Source organism: Argopecten irradians, chromosome 8 (assembly GCF_041381155.1).
Source record: "Argopecten irradians isolate NY chromosome 8, Ai_NY, whole genome shotgun sequence".
Classification (NCBI taxonomy): Eukaryota; Metazoa; Mollusca; class Bivalvia; order Pectinida; family Pectinidae; genus Argopecten; species Argopecten irradians.
In genome coordinates, this window is record NC_091141.1 from 11789197 (window position 1) to 11812571 (window position 23375).

The window sequence follows — 23375 nt, forward strand, 5'->3', positions numbered from 1 at the left end:
TAATTGTGAAGAACCTTGAAAATTTCAGAGAATTATTATTGTAAAGTTTAACTTAATAGAGAGAAATTGTATTGTAATTAATTTTGTCATGCAACATTTGATTAATTTTTAAATCTTTAGTGAACTTGAGGTCTCTAATTTTTAAGCGATAATTACCTGGTATAGATAGTTAGCATATAGGTACTACAGAGGGGCTTATTAGGTTACGGTACGGTACATACTAACTTCAGGTATGTTTGCTCATTTTCATATAGATTTTCCGTATATAGATTTTCCAATGACCGAAGTCCAAAACATATGATGATACTTGTACATTCTATTGTAGTCCAGTAAAATCCTATTCTTTAGTTTACAAAATTCCTTTTACAGTACTAACTAGGATATGTGTATGCTGTTTAGTGTATAGGTATTTACCTAGCTGGTACAGAGACTCCATCTGGTGTGTAGTACGAATAATTGAATATTAGCAGAAGTAATTAGATTTGTCAGTGTGTGAACACAACAGGAGGGAAATTCTACTAGCTTTCCAGCTGTCTTAGTACAGTTCATCATAATACTAAACAACGCCTTTACTGCTTTCTGGTCTCAAAGAGAAATCAGAATCTTAAGATCTTGTACACTTCATCATTTATTAACTGATAGAGCGACTACATGCAGTAACATGCTCCCTTTCTTATTACGTTCCGCAATTTGTGTTGGACTATCTTTTTAGCTCTATGCGTTTGTAAGGTTTTGAAAAATCATTGTTCTTCAGTAGCCATTGCTGCTTCCTTGATCAGGATTTTCACTTCTTTGTTTGCTTCACAGGATGCATTGATTAAATGTCATTGGTTCTTATACAATGACCGTTACTAGCACATAAATATATTCTTTCTCTTTTCCTACTATAGCCATATGTACTGTGTTCTGCTGAGCCTGATCCTTTTCTAACTTCTTATAGCAAATGTCCATATAGTGGTCTCCTACTCTAGCCATGGTGTTTCTCTGCTATATTTATTTTGCTATAGTGTTTCCTACTGAACATGGTGTTCTCTACTGTACATGGTGTTCCCTACTGTACATGGTGTTTCCTACTGTACATGTTGTTCCCTACTGTACATGGTGTTCCCTACTGTACATGGTGTTTCCTACTGTACATGTTGTTCCCTACTGTACATGGTGTTCCCTATTGTACATGCTATTCCCTACTATACATGGTGTTCTCTACTGTACATGGTGTTCCCTACTGTACATGGTGTTCCCTACTGTATATGGTGTTTCCTACTGTTCATGGTGTTTCCTAATGTACATGGTGTTCCCTACTGTACATGGTGTTCCCAATTGTAAATAGTGTTTCCTACTGTACATGGTGTTTCCCACTGTACATACTGTTACCTACTGTGCAAAGTGTTTCCCACTGTACATGATGTTCCCTACTGTACATGATGTTCCCTACTGTACATGGTGTTTACTACTGTACATAGTGTTCCCTACTGTACATGGTGATCTCTACTGTACATGGTGTTCCCTACTGTAGATGGCGTTCACTACTGTATATGGTGTTCCCTATTGTACAAAGTGTTTCCTACTGTACATAGTGTTCCCTATTGTACATGGTGTTCCCTACCATACATGGTGTTTCCTACTGTACATGGTGTTCCCTACTGTACATGTTGTTCCCTACTGTACATGGTGTTTCCTACTGTACATGGTGTTCCCAATTGTACGTGCTATTGCCTACTGTACATGGTGTTTCCTACTGTTCATGGTGTTTCCTACTGTACATGGTGTTCCTTCTGTACATACATGGCATTCACTACTGTACATGGTGTTCCCTACTGTACATAGTGTTTCCTACTGTACATAGTGTTCCCTATTGTACATGGTGTTCCCTACTGTACATAGTGTTCCCTACTGTACATAGTGTTACCTACTGTACATGGTGTTCCCTACTGTACATGGTGTTACCTACTGTACATAATGTTCCCAATTGTACATGCTATTCCCTACTGTACATGGTGTTCCCTATGATAACCATGGGGATTGCCTGTTGTTACTATGGTGATTACCTCAGATGTAACTATGGAGATTCCTTGTTGTAAATCATAAAGTGGTGCTTTTCCATGGTGTTATTAATTCATGCTGTAACTATTGCCTGCAGTAGTCACCTTGTAGCTCTGTTGTAGTTATGATGTTGTAAAAGGGTTTCTTTGCTCACCTGCTGTTTCAACCATTTCATTGCTGAAGCCTTGACGTTGCCTTACATGCTGATATGCGTGATGTAATAGGTTTGCCTCTATGTGGTGAGGTCATGGTATTTCCTGTTGTTACCATGGTTTCCCTGCTATTTAAATAAAATAAAGTAAAATTTCAATATTTGTTGTTACCATGAGGTCATAGATATTCTGAATCTCTGCTGTAACCATGGTGTTTTTTACTGTTTCATTTGTCAGCTGGACTCTTGTATACTTTTAGATGCAGTTATAGAAATAAATAAATTGACAATTAAATTGACAAATCTATTGTCTATTATTTGTTTTTATTGATTTACATCTTGACACCTTTTTTTTTTAAAGAATCTGTTATGTAGTATGTCTGAGTAAGAAAAAGGGTCAGACACACACAGTAATTTGTGTTAAATGACAAACGCTAGTAATCTTGGTACTAAGTAACCCTTACCATTAATATTTTTCAAACTCTACAACTTCAGGTGTCTACTCCTCAGTGGCTGACATAGCTATTAACTCTTCTGTTTTAATTGTAGTCTTGCTCCACTTAGGCCCTCACTCTTTCCATGACGCTTGCGAAACAAACGACAATACCAATAGTCTTTGTGGAGTCCAAGAGCTGTAGCCACAGATTCTTTCTGATTCTAATCATTGTATTGACTTGAACACCTATAATTACAAACATTACTTGCAACTATCTATTTTATTCAACTTTTTTATTTCAGTACGCAGTACACTCCCACCTTAATTAGACATTATTGGCATTTGGAATATTGCCAGGGGAATCTGTGCCATTGTCTCTGTTGAAGTGGCATTTATCAATAGAGCCACATAACTGATGCTATCGCTTCTAAGGTGCTATATAGTTCTTTTAGTGCTTCTACTGAAATATCAGGTTTGAAATGTATCTGGCTTCCTGAGTCAACATCGTTAAGCAGACACTTCTGCACCATTCTTTAGACAAATTAATTGAACGTTAATGGGGCTGCTGTAAGGTCAAGCTGCTGAGAAATTCTCGGTATGATTGGTTCATAATACTCATGCAATAAAGCTCTTTGATCCAAAAAAGATATTCTCCCATTTCCTTTTGTCAATGTGAGAAATTCTCTGAATTACCGGTAAGCAATGTAATTTGTCTTTAGATGAAGAAACTACTCTGCGGAGAGGATTGTGTTGTTCAGAATGGTAGTAAATTTCAGACATTCAAAAGTTTTAAAAAATTATGCATGCAAGACTTGCATAAGATATAACTGAATTTTAGCAGTGAAATTGCCCAGTTGTATGAACCTTCGTAAAAATAGGTTTGTAAGTGCACAGTTGCATTACTGGCATGTAGCATGAGGTTATTATTTAGAATATATTCAATAGGTTTGATATCATTTTGTTCCAAGATAAGATAATAATTGGATAGATAATTAGATAGCCAGCAAACTGAACATATAGAATATATCATAGTGTGGTACGTATACATGTAATGTTTGCAAAGGTAATCACCACATATGTAGATAAAGTACTCTATGTAATCATATTACACATAGACTTTCCCCTGGAGTGGTTGTAAACATAAGGACTTTTACTGGCCTAACCGTCCCATGGAGTGGCAGTGAACCATACAAAATGCTTCATCAGAAGCTCTCCAGTCATTTGTTGTTGGAGCTTGAATGAATGAATGTGCAGTAACTACAGGGAGATATGAGCATGTTCCTCTATCTGACAAAGAGAGGATCCAGGTAACAATATTAATGTTATGGGGTGTACTTATTGGGAAATTATTTCTGTATAAAGAGAAACAGTATGTATGTAACCTAAGCCTTAGGAAAACTGAAAGTAAAACTACAGTGTAGTGTGATTTCATAACCAAGACTGTACTGTATTGTAAAACAGAAACATTCAGTTAAACCTCAAGAAACTTTGAAGTTGACAGGGTTATGGTGAAAACTTCAAATATTTCATATTTCAAATTAAGTGCACATGACTGTATCAAAGTTCAAGTTGAAGAGGTTTGTTCATGTTACCTTTTTCATCTTTCTAGAATATACGGGTAAACAGATCTAGTAAACAGTCACAGTTTATCACTGCAGTGTTTCTGTTCTATTGATAATCTTGTACAAAACTAGGGACACTACAATGCAAAAACATTAAACTTTAAAGAGAGTTTCAATAGTTCTTACTTTCTTTGATTAATAATTACTTTCAATATTTTTTTTTTAATTTTTTTTTTTTTTTTTTGCATTTCCATGTATGATTCACCAAGTTGTGTATTCTCTTAGTGTCAGTCTCAGTTGCCAAAGTTGGTACTGGGGGGTGGGGGGCGTATAAGGTTTACTTCAGGAATAAGGATATGATTATGATCTATGATGATTACATTCCCTTTATGTTTGATTACTTTAGAAAAAGGCCTAATTCTCTGATATTATTTGATTGAAAATAAAAACAGACAAGTATACAGAGTATTGTCAGAACGGCAATAATACATGTTATCATATAGCTCTATATGTACCTTCAGTATATGTGCCCGTGTACTACTGCACTCCATAACCAAGTACCATGTCTGTGTTGGGTTAGTGGTACAGCTAGGTACAACATGCAAGCATCTGTTAATTATGATGGATGACAGGAATGTAGAGGCTGGGGGCCATCTCCACAACATTTTCACATGGACTTTGTTTTCAAGTCCTTGAAATGGATAAAGGACATTTGTATACATATGTTTTCTGGAAAGTTTTGAAATTGAATCTGTAGTAGCAGACTACCTAACTGAAATTTTCAGTTACTTATCGGTTTACCGACTTCATATTTCTACTTCTTGCACTACATTTTCACAGTCTCACAGGCTGTAGCCTGAGAGTTCTGCCAACCAGTATTCAACAAAATAAGATAGGCTGCCTATATTGCAGAACCAATGCAAACTATGACCATGGTTGACCATGAAGAACTATGGTCAACCCTGGTTGTAAAGCATGGTTCAAAATGACCAAGAATTTTTTTTCAAGTTTGCTTTGCACCCAAAAAGGGAAGTTTTGCACTTTTATTACACTATGTTTGTGTCTCATTGAGATAGAGATACTTTAAAGTGTCACCTCACTGCAATACACTCTAGATTTAACTTGGTAGTATACAACACAAGGTTACATAGAAGAAACCACTCACAAACCCTTTGTCCCTCTTCTGAAACAAATGTTTATAGATATTTTGCTCTGTTTTGTTAAGGGAAATGCCATGACTCTTCCTCATCAGAGTGAATGCTCATAAGACAATGGGAGGAAGTCAAAGAAGATAAAAGAATGAAGAAAGTTAATTGTTAATTTAGAAAAAGAAGAATAGAGAAGTTCCTAAACTTAGCATTGTTTTATGCAATGGGGGCATGTTTATGATCTAGTTGCAAGGCAGACTGCACATGTATATTATACTTGTATAAGCCAATACTGCAAGATTGAATGCAATGTGTACTTTCTAATATTGAGATCTAATTGTCCACTTGTCATTTATGTTGTCAGGGATATTTACTATCATCAATTTAGACTTTGATGACAGGGTTTGGTGATCCTTACTTAACAAGTGAATATTTATTATTATTAACTTTGTATGAAAACTAATTTTGGTTCCTGTCTTCGTTTTGTATGTTCTTAATATCAATTACAGGAATAGAAAGATTTGTTGATTGACAACTCATGACAGTTTGACGTTATAATGCAGAGTTATATGAACAATATCATGCTTTTGCTGAAAGATTTAAGTGAACATTATTCAGAATGCATTAGAACAAATCACTTGTGAAACTTCCCAGCGACATACAGTATTTTGCAAATTTAACTAGTAATATTAAAGATGAAAATTCATTTGAATATGACATCGTCCTGCTTCAGTTGACCTTGTTACTTTGAGAGTTTAGTTTCCACTATCTTGTGATTACTCAAAAATGTTTTTGGCTGTTTTCTCTGTGAGTAAATGTGTAATTCCAGCAAAGCTCCAATTTACTCAAGTGCCTTGACTTGTCAACATCAATCAGAAATATTTGAATGTGTTTAGGAATTTTCGATAACAATATTCTGTAGTGGAAAGGACAATAGCTGAGTCAGCAAAATTGAAGATAGAAGATGGAAAAAGCTGGTGGTGGATCATGATTGAATTATCCTATTGAATATTTCATGACTGATGATAACCAGATTCATTAATGATGTCTCTGGTATAACAATCCAATAATGATAGGGTGTTATTGACCTCCCTCTAAAATTAGACCCAGTCAGCACAAGTGAAAAGTTTACCTCGTATATGTATAACAAGTCTCTCATCTAATGGCATATAGAGCTAGATAGGAATGCTTTCATTGAAGAGGTGAAAAAGCCAATGGATACATTATTTATTTGAGACAATAATTCTTGTGAAGTAAAAAGGCAATCATGGTTCATGTATTTTTGGTCATTAAGAATGTGACAGATTTCCATAGTGGAGGAAAAACTTAAATAAACTGGTAATTACCAAAGGAAATCGTCTAACAACTAATTCAAACTTTTGGTTTATGTTCATTTTGTTTAACATGCTATTAAATGCCTAGGTGACATTTCATTGGCATCTTCTAAATTCATGACTTGGTACCAATTCATCATAAATACAGCAAAAGTTCCACTAAAAATAAGCACAACCTGAACATACTATGGTCTCCCAAAACATGCCTGCACATAGTACTTCACACATGCAAATACCCCTCAATGTGTTGGCTAAAGAAATACATGTATGGGTAATGAAGTCAGTTGAAACACACAGGATTCAATCTGACTTTATTTATCTCAGTAAAACCCTTTACTATAACCCTAAGCTCAAGTGTGTAGGAGTGATCATTTGCATCCAATAACAACCTTTAAACTGCTATAAAATCACTGATTGCATGTCCATGACAATAACGTTGAACCAAAAATAAAAATGGTTTCATTAATTGGAATAAAAAGAAATGCAAATTTTCTGTCAACAGTGGCACATACTTTTTCATCAATAAGGAGATATAAAACTGTGTACACATCATGACTTGCTGTGAGGAAGGTTGAAAATGTTGTTTTGATATCGAAAGTTCAAGTCTAATCAATAGGAAGGTATTATTTTGTGCTGGGCCAAAGGGAAAAATGATAGATTCGGGCAGAAAGCCATGTTGTACATTATAAAAAAAAACCATAGTACCTAATATGTATTCTGTCAGTTTGAATCTGGTTTTCATGAAAGAAGGAATACTGGTATTCTTGAATAATGTATACACATATTGTCTAATAACAGAATAAGGTAGAAAACTCTTCCTTTGCTGTCAACCTTAATTGTTGATATAAAAGAGTACTGAAATATGTACAATACAAAACATGTTTTAAAAGCTGTTAGCTTATGGAACATAATACTGCATACTGTTTATTTTCTAATTTGTATCTTGTGCTGATTTGTAATTAAATGTTCAAAGAATATTTTGTACGCTACTTGATGTCTTTATAATAGGATATGCTAAGCCTTGGTACTATTTGTTCAGTTTTATATGTCCTGCTGAATTTGTAATCCCGCAAACAATATTTGATAGCAAAAAAAAGGATGACCAGGTAATGTTTAATTTCATTGCAAGTTAGCTTGCAAAGAAAGACAAAAAGTGTTCATGCCTTACCAACGTCCAAGGGGAGAAAATGTTTCAAGAAATATGATATATGAGGAAACAAGTCCTCTTTTATAGTTTATTTGATAATGATAGGATACGAAATGTATGTCACATTAATACCGGTAAACTATTATTTTTGTCATAAACCAGATTATTTGGTATGTAGCTGTCATGTTTTACAAGGATACTATATAGTTTTTTTATGGTAGACATAAGCTTACTGTTTTTAGTGGCTACACAAAAAAAGATGTACCAGTATAGGTAAACACAGAAAAAAAATGTTTCATTAAGGTGTAAAAGCTGAAACTTATGTATATTTGGCAGACAGGTACATTGTCTATTTGTCTGTCTGTCGTATGTGTTGGCGGTACTAAGGCATTAGCATGGTGTAGCTTACAGGGAAATGTACTTCACATGTGGTTCTGTGGTCAGAGTTCACTGGCCAGAGGGTCATGTGGTCATTCACTTGACCAGTGACCATAATGGAGACTTGTTAGCTTGATTGATTCATGTTGAATTCATAGGTGAGAAATTTTCTGTTGAAAAGTTTTCTTTTCAATGTGAAAATTTGAATTTACTTGCTATGTAAAATTTTATATATATATAATGTTTCTGATAAATGCTAGAATGTTTAACTTTACCTCTGATTGTAAAGTATGATCTTTACTTTAAACCTATAGACGCTGGATCATAGTTTACCCAGGATTTAAGAGATATGTTTGTTTTTACTTAATTCACCTTTTCATACATTTCAAGCTTACAGAGTTTAAAAAGTTATAGTCCCCTAGGTCATCCGTGTGGTCAGCAGATAAATGTGGCCAGGGGTCTATATTTAGATATATGGTCAGATAATTAATGGGGATAAAACTGTGACTTTGCGTTAAAGTTTATTAATTATGATCTGATGATAGGCGTTGATACACCTGGTCTGTGTGAGCCTGTCAGGTTAATTAACGATGGGATAGGGAGACAATGATGGGAGGTCTACAGTTAGGTGACACACTTAGCTACGCCTACCTGTACTCTGAGGCTTACCAAAGTGTAATATACCTGAGCAAGATTAATCTGGTTCATCATCAATCCTCTCGGTCAAATCTACTTTTCATCCATTTGATATGTATCTATCTGTCTCCCCACTCGATGTAGCCTAAAGTACTGTCTACCTAGAAATCATGAAATGGGTTTAGGGTTTATGACAGTGAATGTAAGACATTATCTAATTCAGGATTCGCAGGAATCTACGAAAATGTTATTATCAGATGTTAAGCCATAGCTTTCTGCAAAAATAACTAAAAACCATTTGATTAAAACCAACCTGTTTGGAAAAATGGCTTCATTTCAAACAGTCATAGTGTTAAGGAAGTAACTGAATGTAATCTGGGCAAAAACATAGATTTATATATATATGTGTTTGGCAGAACTCAACAATTGCAGTTTATGTATCTTTTGAACGTGACAGAGTCCTGTAATGTTGCTTTTGAAAGCTGAGCAATTCACTGGACTGAGTTGTTCTGGCTATCTCTTGCACTGAAGACAGAACAAAACCCAAATTGTTCTGAAATACATTCTTTAATCTGCCTCTGATAAACTATAATGTACACATGTACATTAATATATTCTGAATTAGGCACTGTCTACCAATGATAATCATGGCTCAAACACAAGTTATTAATCTATTATGACATGTTGAGATTATCAAAAGCAAATATTAATGCACATTTCATTAACTTAATATTTTTGCAAAAAAAAAAACCAAAAAAAAACCAACTTGGTACATTTTCAATATTTCACATTTTACAAATTTTCTACATAGCTTCAAAGCATGTTCACGATATTACAAGTTATTGGCATCTGTTCAAACCTCATGTGGTGCAATTTATAGAAGGCTTATTTATCAAGTGAAAATATGGCTTCTATCTTCCATAACAAAAACTAGACAATAGGTTGTGTGTGAATGTTTTATTATCAATATCATTCTGATATGACAGTTATGTGAGGCTAAATTTAGCTAGATTACGTACCAGAAACTAACTTGTGTTCTTGCCTTAATGCATTCATGTCAGTTATTTTTGTGTATTTATACAGATACAATATTAATGTTTTGAGTTTTACTTTTATATTTTATATGATAAAGGTATGAGATATTTCACATTGCATGTCCTGCTGTTTGTCAGACCAGCAGTACATGCTCCCAAATATAGCCATGTGGTGTTACATATGTACCAAGTCACACAACCTTGCAGAGCTAAGAAATCTGCTGGGAAGAGTAGTCCTGTCTGTTCAGGAGATTTGATCAATACATCTGTATATGATACAGGTACTTGACGGAAATTTATTATCTTGTAACTCTTCATAGACAGGAAATGCGAGTATAAAAGGGTGGAGTCTTTTATAGGATGTCTGATATCTTACATTATAAATCTAAACGGTCAGCTCTATTATATTCGGAGAGCTTAGTATACATATAGGGCGACTTGTTGAAACTTAGCGTCCTCAATGTGAAAATTAGTCAAATGTTCTTAGCTAATTCATCGACTTACCCTTAAACTCTGATACTTTATTCAGTGAAAGTATCATTTTTATTAGACAACATACAGTATTACCTGATATTAAAGCAGATTGATAGACAAAATTTGCATAGCTTCAATTAGATACTTATTTTAATAAAAAGTTGACTTGAACAATCAATATTCACATCTGCAAAGGTGGTCAATTAGCTAAAAGTGGTATTAACAGGTACCTAATCAAATGACCTTTTCCTTCCCTTAGAATCACTGATTAAACTGGAATAAATTGACCCTGTCTGTTAAGAGGATGTTTATAAAGTTATTAGTAATCAAACCAATTCAAAGAATGAATGTCCATAGACCTCAGTTCATGACCATTTTAAGCCACGTACTAGCCTCCAACTACATAATTATGTAGGTATTTTTATAACTCCAAAGGCCTAGCTTCTTCATTGCAAAATGAATCTGTCCAAATAAGGATTCATAATGTAACAAATTTTATCTACGATCTACTTTTGCATGAAATAACTTTCACATGAAAAAGAATAGTGTATCACCAGGTTTGCTGTTGTCTAGAATTGAGATAGGGATGTAACAATTAGCCTTATATCAGGCTATACAAATTTGTATGTATTAGTACAATATTTGCTTGTATTTATGTACTTGTATGATATGTCATAACAAGTATATTATTACAGTCATATACACGTATGAGATAATGCAGGAATGAGAACAAAATGACGTTGTGATCAATGTTGTTTATACCACAGGCTATAACAGATGTCAAAGAAATAATGTTCTGCCTGCAACCTCAGAAAGAATCTTAAAACATATGTATATATATATATGCTTTTAATTGTAATTATATTTTCAATTTTGAAAAAGTTGCATATTTAATCATGTCATTTTATTGTTTTGTTTTAAAAAGTAATACATGTAATTCATGTCTAATTTCTAATCTAGTTTCTTCATTACAAATGTAAATTAAATCGAAAATTTTCCCCTTTATATTCATGTCAAATGTGTGAATGTGCTACATTACAACTAACAACGGCAGTATTTTTGCTGCTTTACCATTTAAAACTAGACCTTATAAAGCTGTGTATATAATTTCATACACCTGACTTGTTAAGTACCTGGGTTCAGAGTTCAATGTTAGGTTGGCTCTATAAATAGACCTATGACCATGACACATGACAATGTACATATAGTCTTATCTTGCCAATTTGAATACAACCTGCCCACCTTTATGAACCAATGACAGACTAGCATTTCAACCGACCCACATCCTCTTTTCTCTGAACTGTTTGTGTATATACACACCATGTGCTTTCATTTGGCGGTAGAGTGAGTCAGTTTATTTACCCTTGTTTATAAGTGTGTTCCGTCATGACAAATGTACAGTTATATATTGATATTACGATACTGACATCATCGATAAGTTTGGATAGATTGGTTTAGCCGGAATTCTAAACAAGATTGGAAAATACAGCTGTCACTTTGTGTTCTATTTGTGAAATGATTGAATTTATAATTTCTTGGACAGCGGTGCTGTGTTTTATCGAGACATGTGATGTTTAATTTCGCTGGACACTGGTGATAATGAACAGACACACCTGATAAAGTCCAGTATCAGCTGATATGTAACACCTGTAATCACCACATACCTGTGGATTCACATGTTAATCATAATATCAGCAGGATAACTACCGTCAAATTATCACCTTGGTGATCTATTTTAATGCCAAAAAAAATGTGATTATGGACTAAACAGGAAAATTTAGAGGACTTGTGATTTCCATATATACACATGTATATGGCAAAACTGGTGTTTTTTAGCTCATGTTGAAAATTGGAGCTACATTCAAAATGACGACAGGTATGCTGTTCGTCATCAACCTATGGTAAGTCCTTAAGCTTAACCTTTTTAATTGATATTATAAAATTCAATGAATGGTGATTGATGAGTAAATTCATTTGGTCTACCGGTATATATACATTTTATTTGATATTCAAAATGATATATAAATATAATTTTTGAGTCCTATAATTTTGTTTCCACTGTCTTAATTTATTTGATATAAAATATTTTCCGTGAAATGACCAAATTTCAGTGTAATGTATTTTTATTGGAGTTTTGTTAATCTTGATCCTAGTGCGGTGCATTTCAATCATATGTCCCTATAGTTATAGTTATCAATGTCCAAGATACGTGTGAGATACCACACTTTTTACAGATGTTTATTGCTATGTTGACAATAATACAGCGTGGATTGATCTCCTGTATTAGCTATAATGTCTTGTTTGTGTGGGCATAATGTCTGTGCAGCTGTTGTTTGTGATATAGATTATGTCAGCTCATCAATCTAAATTTAATTGTTAGCATGCATGGGGCTGCGGCCTTGGGTTGATCCAATATTGCACTTTGATAGTGTAAGCCACCTGTTTGGTTACAAATCCTAGGGGTAATTAGGGTTTTATCATTAATGTCCAAAAATATCCTTTAACAAATTTTTTGTTGGATGTTGCCTATCAAAAAGCATTTGAATGTGGCAAACTCTTGCATAGATTAGTAGCTCAAGGAATAAGAATACTCAAACTTATGGGCTAAGAAATGCTTCTATTTGAAAAATCATAATAATAATTGTATATTCCAATTCAATTTAGATTTATAGTCCTTGAAATGGAAGTGTACAATCTATAGTATAGGTTTCAATGTTAAAAAAACCTAAAACACAACTATATTAACAAATGCAACAAAATCCTAAGAAACAAATAAAAAAAATTGATGGATCCAAAAATCTTTTACAAGGTCTCTCTTATTGGAAAATTTAATAAACAGTTTCCTAGAGCTTTAACAAGGTAGGAAAAACTGAACAAATCTGGAACAAGAACACTTCATGTTGCTTTGCTTGAGCTAAAGTAGTGTGACACTAATTCATATTATATTGTTTGAGTATGGTATATATACAGGTATAAATATTTCCTGTTCTAGTTGTCCACTTAATCACCATGTCATGAGTAAGTGTATGGTACCAGGTGGGAGATGGTAGACCACTAACTACTTATATAGTGATATCCATCACGATCATCAGATGATCAGAGAGGTCAGTGGTCAGTGGGTAACTAGACTACTCATCTATCGGTGGTATTGTACATTGTATTGTGGCCTGGTCAGTTTAGTATTGTGTCCGAATGTGTGGGACAAATAAAATTTTCAAGTGTGTCACTTGCAAGAGAATTGTGTCAATGACCTTTTTGTTCATTATCACGTTTAAATTGCCTTTACCATACAAATTGTTCAGCTTGCAGGGCTGATAGAGTGTGTAAGGGTAGAACAATGCACTGACACCTGTTTGCTAGTCTAGAAAACGAATGACCCCTTCATCAATTACATTTTGGGATAATTGCATGCCCTACCATGAAAAAAAGAGCATATCGCCATCATATTTCCATCTTGAACAAGTAGTGTTGCCTCCTGTCGTTTCCAATTTTGATTTTGTGACAAAGGCATTTGGTATACCTTGCATATATTTCTGGTTTATTTCAGTTATACAATCTATGTGTTAGTATTGTATTGGCGATCAGAGACTTTAATGGTTTATTATTAATGTTCATTAACAGACTTTGAATCCCAATATGAATTTTCTGATCAATTAAGTACTGTATTGCATGTTATATAACAGAATAACGTTTATCTATATTTCGGTATATCATCATCACATACCTGCTATATTGATTGAAAGTCACATGAATAATGATCACTTGATGGTGAAATCGCATGACGATATGACAGATCATATGATAGGTAAGGTAATTGTGATGTGGCCATGACCTTGGTGTTATAGCCAGTTAATAATGGTGAATATCGTTAGTACATGTACTCATTAGTGTGGCAGACGTTAATCAGTTACTTTGTCCAGCTAACTTTATCTGTATCACAAGTTTCTCCTAGCACATGTAACAGTATCTGAAAGTACTAGACTGAACCGTACATAAAGAGTGAAAAGCCAGGGTGTAAATATTGTCATCTCTCCAATGTAAATAATACAGTTTGTTTGTTTGATTGTGTTTAAAGTCCTGTCAACAGCTATGGTCCTTTGAGGATGTCACAGGTTTTGGCTTTGGAAAAAAAACCAGTTGATAGATAGAAGATACAAATCTTATCTGGCAACTTTTCCATATAAGTAGAAGTCAAGTTTCAAGAGGGTTAAGGGTAGAATATCGTGGACTTTAACTATTGTGCCACCGCAACCTCATTACCAAGAGTGAAAAGCCGGGATATAAATATTTCTCCACAATGTCAATACTAAAATTGGTTGAATAGGTCTAGCCATATTGATATTATAGCTATACCCAATAGTTGTTGGTACAGAATAGTTCTGTGAATTAAGGAGATGGATTAAAGACATAAGAGGTAACTTTGGCAATCATCACAGTTTGCTCAAAACAATTGAAATAAGTGGTACTAAATGAATACAAATGTACCTGTACCTGTACCGGGCAAGTCCAGAATATATTTCATGAAAACTTATGTAATACATTACCTCCATAAGATACAAGATCTAATAATATTTCACTGATAAATTTGTTCTCAGTGTGCTAAAACTTGAATTAGTTACAGGTTTCTTTTCATTGAGATTGTGTGCTTCAGACAAATTAGTCTTAAGTTTGATTTAACAAAAGTATGATTTAGTAATTGAGCTCAATGGCTCACTGTCTATTGTCTGGGTATTCATAAATTATCCATATTGAAATATTGTTTCCTGCATGTGAACGAAATGAACATATGGTTCATGAAGTCTACCATGAAATATCTTTTGACAGGGTGTGTTAGGTATGGAAGGGCGATAGACTTAACATAGACAAATGTCAAGTATCATGGCTTCCTGCTTCAGTTCTGTTTTACCAGATAACGGGATATTATATCCAGCTAGGGAAAAATCACTTTCCTGGTAGCTTCCACATGTTGAGCACGCACTGAATTTGATATCCCCATAAGCTTGTAAAAGTAGTTTCTAAACAATAATATAGACCAATGGATATCAATTTGTATTTTGCATCTTTGTCAAAATTTGGCTTGAAAAGAAGTTTACTGTATTATAATAATTAAAGCTTTAATTTTGTAATGAGTCAATTCAACAGTACCCTTGTATATGTGATTAAGACATTTAAAGCATTATGGCTTAAATGTTTTGTTGTAAATCTTCTCAAAAATCCATTGAGGCAAATTTCCTGGAAGGTGCTTGTAGATTGTTGGTTACTTTTCAGTCTATCTTCAATACTAGAAGTTTTTGTATGATTTTTTGTTAGTATGAAATTATTATAATCTTATTGATGGATTAAGCTAACCATACAATGAGAAATGTGCCTTAATATCTGATTATTATATTATAACGTTAGATAAGATATAAGAATTAATAGCATACTTTTAATTACAACTGCTTTGCCTTGGGGTAAAATATGGTTCATGTAAAATGATCTTGCTGGGTGAAATAGCCTGTGGAAAAAGTTAATGAAGCACAAAATGAGCACATGTTGAGCTGTATTTGATGGTGTGTGTTGTGGTGTTTCTCCAGACCTATCAGAAGGTTTAGTGCTAATTTGTTTTCTGAATAATGTTTTACAGCTTTGTTTGAAGTTTTACAAGTTCCAGAACTCATTTGAAGTCCACATCCATCCAGGAGGGAAAGTGAAACATGCATTTAACAGTACCTCCAAATTATTTGTCCTAAAATGAAACACATTCAGGTGTATCACTTATACAGTGGATTACTTTGTAAGCTATACAATCCAGTTTGAATGTGTACTTGAATAATACTGAAGACATTTGTACTAAAGGTTTAACTCATCTGACCAATTTAAGTAAATGGGAATTATTTGTCTCTATATATGTTACAAGTTGATACTCATCATGTTCTTACATACACAAGCTTTTTAGGCCAAAAGATCAGAAACTGAGCCTAAATAATGCAAGAGGGATGTACTACATGCGTGCAAGGTTAAAGTATTCTTAGAAAACATTGACCCAAACATATTGTTCTTCTTGAATTAGATAGACGACGTTGGGACGCTGATGAATTTAGTAGTTGGGCCCTTTTAGCCTCCTGTAAAGCAGAGAGAACTTGCTAATAATGTTATGTTCATTTTGGTTTAATGTAAAAGGTAATATAGAATTAGCTATGCTCTGATGTAACCCTGCCAATGAATGTTTTATTACTTGGTTAACATGTGTGGGTGTAATGCAGGGTATTTCAACTAGGGGAATCCAATAGGTGGAAAAACCTGAAACTGCTCTGGATTAGCCTGGATTTAATGATTCCAGTCATCATCCGTTTTATGAGAATATCTCGGAGCATCTTGGTGATTTCACAATGTTGTGTAACAGAAAATGGAGGCACATAATTTACGATAAATAGATTTGATCTTGACATTTAGTCCTTGCTGGAAATCAGCTAGAAATGATTAATTAAAAATTGCTTGATGTTTGGGTAGAGTTGTTTTGTTTGAAGATAAATTTTGCATGAATATGCATGCATGCCTTTATATTGGAAATACTAGACATCACAAATTGATCAATACCTATTTTGATCAGTTACCAGTTTTGTATCATGTACAACAACTTCTAGATGTTCCTTGTGAAATTGTCCAGACCTTTCCTTATACATTGGTCCAAATACATATAAAACTAATTACATAACCAGTATAAAGTAACCAAGAAATTGTCCACACTGTTACTGTTATTGTATTGTGATAGGAACATCAAGACCAGTAGTAATAAAAACAATTGGAAAGTAATTCAGGATCATTTCTCAATTGAACGAAACCCAAGTGATGTAAGTGGTATAAGTGGAATTGGAGTCTATATAATGGCCATCATCTTGAGATGTTGGTGGCTCGATCTCTCCCATAAAAAGGGTGACACGCTCTTTGCTTGAATTAAATTGTTAGGCTATCGCGTGGCGTGTATAAGGAATAAATTATCTAGAATTGTTTGTTGCGTAAGATAAGATAATAATAGAGAGTAGGGCATAACGTGAAAGTACACCTGGTTTGGCCGACACACCTGCTCAGTTTTCAGAACCTGAGGTCACAAATGAGACTGTAATTCCAATCCCATTGTATAGGAGAGATAAGGTCATAGTTATCAAACGCTGTGTCCGCTTTCTTACACACAATTTGGCGGGAAATGTAAAACTTCCTGTTATAATCGTCAATTATATTAGGTTTATATATTTAAAGTGAAAACTTAATCTGATACATACTTGTAATAGTGTACATAAATTCTAGTGAATATAATGCACTTCATGCATTTCAGAATGACAGGATCTATGAGGACTGCATAGGACAGTTACTTTTATATATTTTGCTATAGACTGGTGTCTTTTCTCCAGAAATTCTGACTCTCCTTTATGTACTGTGAAAACATGGCAAGTTCTAAAATAAGTCACAGATGTTTTTTACAAGGTTCAAAAGTTTAGTTGTTTTAACTAAAAATCAGATACCAAGGTTATGTAGATTTTTAAAAGCAGTTTAAAATTTTTGCTATCTAGCTTAGGGTATTTACATAATCATTTCTAAATATTTTGCGGTTCATTTTTGCGACCATAACGGTCCCACAAAAATGGCTGGCTATGCAGTAGCAAAACACAAAATAGGCACCTGTACATGTATTAGAATTAACACTGGGACCCACACCTTCCTAGATAAGTTTGAAGAAATATTGGCTCTAAATCTTGACAGTTTTATTTGCTATGTAATATCACTGACAATCTTGTTTACATAAGAACTTGAAGGTCACAGAACATTGCAGTAGCTTCTATTTGTCGGAAGGATTTACAAGGTTTTTGAGCTCTTCAATTACGTTTAGGAGTGGATAACACAGTTTTTGAACTGTATAATAAAGCACTGAAATATTGATTTTTGCTGTGAAGACATACTCATCCAGTCCTTAGATTTAAGTTTTACATTCCCACTTTTCACAAATGGTTTATTTAAACATGTAGAAGATCTTGACAATTGATTTGTTGACAATTGATTTTCATGCATTCAGTCTATGGTGAAACTTTAAATTAAATTTAGGTCTTTGCTAGAAGATTTCATTCTTGACCTGACCATTTCTGTGACACAATGTTGTCTGCCGGTCTGTAACAAATTTGTTGAATTTGTATGGAGCCAGAAAGTCGTATGTCCACATGTCAGTCCCGATTAATGCCATGATTATCCGGTATAAAACTTTCTCTGTAGCTTTTGTCAATTTGATTTTAAAAGCATTTGATGGTGATTTGTCTGTGATTACTGTGTGATATAACTTAAGAATAGTTCAAAATGTGTTTGTTTTGAATCTAGTGTGATCAAGGTCTTTATATGGAAAGTCTGAAAAATGTTATGCCCCTTGCATTATTTGTCAACACTACGATAAAATCATATTCCAGTTGGGATTTATTTGTAATACATCTCGTTTTCTTCTAATGCATTGGAATTCTTTAATCTGAGCTAAAAATAAAATTCTATGGTTTTAGTACATCTCTAATTATGGAGACTTTCTAAGCATTAAAAATGCACTTGTCAACCCATAACATGATTGAATGACTCAAAAGCCATTTCCTAGAAAAAGAGTTTGAGGTCCTAGAAGTCCTGTCATTGAAAATATTAAAAATGATGTCAAATAGAAATTGGATTACTGAGGAATTTGTGACAATAAGACATAAATTTGAAAGAAGACTGATGAAACTCATGGCTAAATTAAATCATTTTGATATATAGTTGCTGAAATTAATTGATATGAATTTCTCACAATATAGTGATTGACCCAGATTTATGACATATTGCAGTCTCATTTCTTTTGGAAGAGCTTCCCTGTCGGGTGCATCAAGGCATTTCTCTCATTTACCCCATTGTCATAATGGACTGGTCCAGTCTTTGATTTAGAAGAGTCTAATGTGTTTTCAGGACTCTGGAGTGTATGAGCTATAGAAACCTCATGGTATCTTGGCTGGTGCCATTGACCTGAATACTTCAGACATTTTGAATGTATTGAAATTTCTCCCTTGTAAACTTGAGACAATTCTTTTGAGACTAACAGTGATATATTGATTTGTTTACGATTTCTCCTATTAGCCCAGTCGTTAGGAAACTTCAAGGTCATCAGCTGTCTGCCATATCTGTTTTTGTTTGGAATTTACAAGTCCTTGTTTGGAAAGGTGTAATTTCAATGTTGTGGCAGATGTAATGTGTTTGGCAGTTGATAATTTAGCTGTTTCGTCATTGATACCTTATGAATATGACTGTTTGGTTCACAATCTACATTACATATATTAAAGGAGGACAGTTTGCGCGAAAGTCGGAAACAATATTATGAGTGATACTATTTTTGGCAGTGAATGTCTGAAATATGTCAATAGTTCTTGACTTGACAGATACAATGTCTGACGTATGGATTGCCATGGCACTGGCATGGTTGCACTTTTCTGATTTTCATTAATGTATTTTGTCCTATAGTGAGTCTAGTAATGAATTGTCCCTTCTCCTAAAGTATAAACTTCATTACAGTACTTCATTAACAATTTTTTTTATTTTCCCACCATCTGACTATGGTCATGGAACTGAAATGTTTTGATGTTTTTCAGAATTGAAAAGATCCTTTTTTTCTTTGACTGACATAGATCCTTTTCTGCTGGGCATCAAGATTCCTCTGGGTTCTCTTGTTAACATACCATATTTAATATATAAAATTAAAAAATCTTAGAAACACAAATTAAAATCCTATGTTTTAGAGGTCTGGTGGTGTATTAAAAAGTCACAAGTGCTATATGTATAATTGTATCATCTTAATCCTGTTGAGGAAAAGAGAAATTTAATCTCCAGACTGCCAGAAATAACTTTCTATACCGGTATGATCTCCTGTTTTCAGCTGTTGACCCCCTGAATCAAGGTGTAGATGTCAAGAGGGTCTGGTGTAAAGTGTTTGTCATGGTTGTGTAGAATTATCCTGATAGTAAGTCACCTGACACCCTAGTTATTAGCGGTTAGTGTTGATCAGGAGATAGTGGTGTGAACATCAACAGGAAACACAGTACACTATCACTACAAACGCATCAAAACATATGTAGGGCCACATACTGGAAAACATCAGGCCATTCTGTCACAGCCAATAGAAAAAATGTAGGTTGAAGTTAGTGTATCAGAGATATTAAAATTCAGAGATATTAAAATATCTATTTTGATGATCATTGTAAATGAAATTTTTGGTTCTAGTTGGCTGCACTCCAGTGATTTGTATTCAAGGACACTAGAACTCTTGTCCTGTATGGGTATTTATATGGTAAAAAAAAGCAGATATTAGAATATCACTGAAAAATGATGATAAATATGTATATATTTTTAGTGTCACAGAAGATGATAATATATATCACTGTAAAAAGTGACAACAAATATGTATATGATGATAATAAATTTGTTTAAGCTGTTGTGACTATTTACTTTTATAGCAACTGTGGTCGTATGATCCACAATATATGCTATATGATTCACTTAAAAGATTATACAATGGAAATTGTTTGCTAATGAATTTTAAATCATATATATGAATTTTAAATAATATTTAAATCACAAATCTCCACAATTTTTACCAGGATTAAGGTGAGAGTATAAAGATGTATTCAGAATACATTGGTTAACTCATACACCCCTGAAAATGAATTCAAATGATTCTAATTCAAAGGCTAGAGAGTCTATTATGAATTTCCTTAGTAAGAAGTATTGGGGAAAAATTATTTACAGTTCCAATGTAAATATATTTTCGAAACAATGTGTTGAAATTTGCTGAATTGTTAGTTAATCTGGATATATTTGTAAAGAAGGTGTTAGGTTTTAGGAGTAATTAACCCTGTACACTGACCAGCATGGTATTGATTACAGGCGGCTAAAGATTGGGTTATCCAGTGTATCACCATCTTGATGCTGAAAAATAAAATAAAAATTCCATTGCCTTTTCATACTTATGATTCATTCCATCATAACTTGACCAAAAGGCTGAAAATATACAAATTCAATTACATTGACAATTAACTTAAATTCTTTTGTGGAAATCCAGTTATGATTTTCAGATTTCATGTTTTTCCTGTTAAGCTGACAAATTGTCGATTGATTTTCTAAATTGTTGGCCATCTCTCTCCCTTTCCATTAGTCCACCTACTGGGACCAGTTAATTCTATCTAATCACTGTTAGCCTAGTCACCTGTGAAACTCTTATTCATGTGCCACTTTATCTCCCACAGTTCAGTGATCTGTTTGACAGTTTTTCCAGCATCCCTGCTCCATCATCCCATATTTCTGATAAACTGAGTGCAGAAAGAACATACTGTGCTTACAGCTTTCTTCAGCATTTCGGTTTTACTGTAAAATCATAAAAAGTACAATCCCTGTATAGATATAAAAAGTTCCTGTGATCAATATGCCACAATATATGAGGAGATATTCTGTGTACCATGGAAAAAGATTCATGGATTTTGTGTAATAGGCTAGCTGGTCCGTTACATACTGTTTAGGTTATCTCTGATACAATGCAAGAACATATTGATCTTGGTTGGTACAAGAATAAAACTTCCATGGTTGTTGGCAGACACAAAACTTATATGGTCTAAAAACGGTAATCAAAATCATTGTTACAAAAACTTTCAATTATGTAGATAAATCACCTTTTCATTACTACATCATTTAAAATATTTTGCATGGTCAATCAATGAAATACTAGTACATATTTGGTAATGAACAAAAGTTGGAGTTTCCTGAGAAAAACCTGGTCAATCAATGAAATACTGGAGTGAACATAGGACCTACATTTTAAGACATGTACATTAACCAATTGGCCATCACTGTCCTACTCTGATTTAAGCATGACTGTTGAGAAGCTTGAAAAACATGTATTTAAGCATGGCTGTTCAGAAGCTTGGAGAACATTCATTTAAGCAAGAATGTTGAGAAGCTTCGAGAACATTCATTTAAGCGTAGATGTTGAGGAGCTTGGAGAACATTCATTTAAGCATGGATGTTGAGAAGCTTGGAGAACATTCATTTAAGAACGGATGTTGACAAGCTTTCAGAACATTCATTTAAGCATAATTCATTTAAGAACGGATGTTGACAAGCTTTCATATCATTCATTTAAGCATGGATATTGAGAAGCTTGCTATTCATTTAAGAACGGATGTTGACAAGCTTTCAGAACATTCATTTAAGCATGGATATTGAGAAGCTTGCAGCATTTTAATTTAAGCATAGATGTTGAGAAGGTTGGAAAACATTGATTTGGTTCTGAAATATTTGCTGAAAAAACTGGCCAAAGTTTTCAGGATGGGCCTGATCCATTTGTGTATTGTTGCTTTGGCTGTTCATTGTATATAGGGAGATAAAATTAAAGTGCGTTATCGCCCAGCATCATCATTATTAATCTTGTCTATTGTCATTCTCCATGAATGTCGAGTGATCTATAAGTTGGAAAATCATTAAACAATCCCTGCTATTTCTGCCTGATGAATCCATGCGTTGTTAACAGCTGTAGAAGTACAGCACAAAGATATATGGCATCAGTGGAGCTTCTGATTCATAATATTACCTTATGAGGATGAAATAATGATTTCTCCCTGATTTAAATTGGACAATACAGGGGTTACGAGATTCCAACACGACCTGGATGAAGTATGATTTACTGTTCATTCGTCCCACCTTTAGGTGATTATGACGTCACAAAATTCATGTCAAAAGATGACGTCATAATAACTGAGAGGTGGGACTAAAAGACAGTAAGTCGTACTTATTATTTCGAAACCTTTAATTGTGTTAAATTTGTATTCACTTTTTTTTCTGATAGTGAAGTTTTCTAAAAAATTTTAAAGCCTTGATTTACATAGGTTGTTGATGGAATGTTTTGCAAAACAAAAACCAACAAAATACAGATTAGGGGATATATTCAAAAATCGTAGTTGAGTGTTTTATATGACAAACAGATTGAAAAGTGTTCCATGTTCAAACAGC

The 23375-nt window shown here is 33.8% G+C and overlaps 1 protein-coding gene across 4 annotated transcripts in view; it reads left to right on the forward strand.

Annotated features, from left to right (window-relative positions):
• Positions 1 to 23375, forward strand: part of LOC138329363 (MOB kinase activator 2-like) — a 60743-nt gene that overhangs the window by 15017 nt on the left and 22351 nt on the right. The window contains exon 1 of one of the 4 annotated variants that reach the window (XM_069276301.1): positions 3809 to 3937. The exons of 2 other annotated variants lie outside the window; for them this stretch is intronic. In XM_069276301.1, coding sequence (XP_069132402.1) covers positions 3900 to 3937 — 38 coding nt within the window. In that variant the 5' untranslated portion in view covers positions 3809 to 3899. Of the gene's footprint in view, positions 1 to 3808; positions 3938 to 11649; positions 12245 to 23375 lie in introns of those variants that run through there. One more of the 4 variants, XM_069276300.1, reaches the window with a different exon arrangement.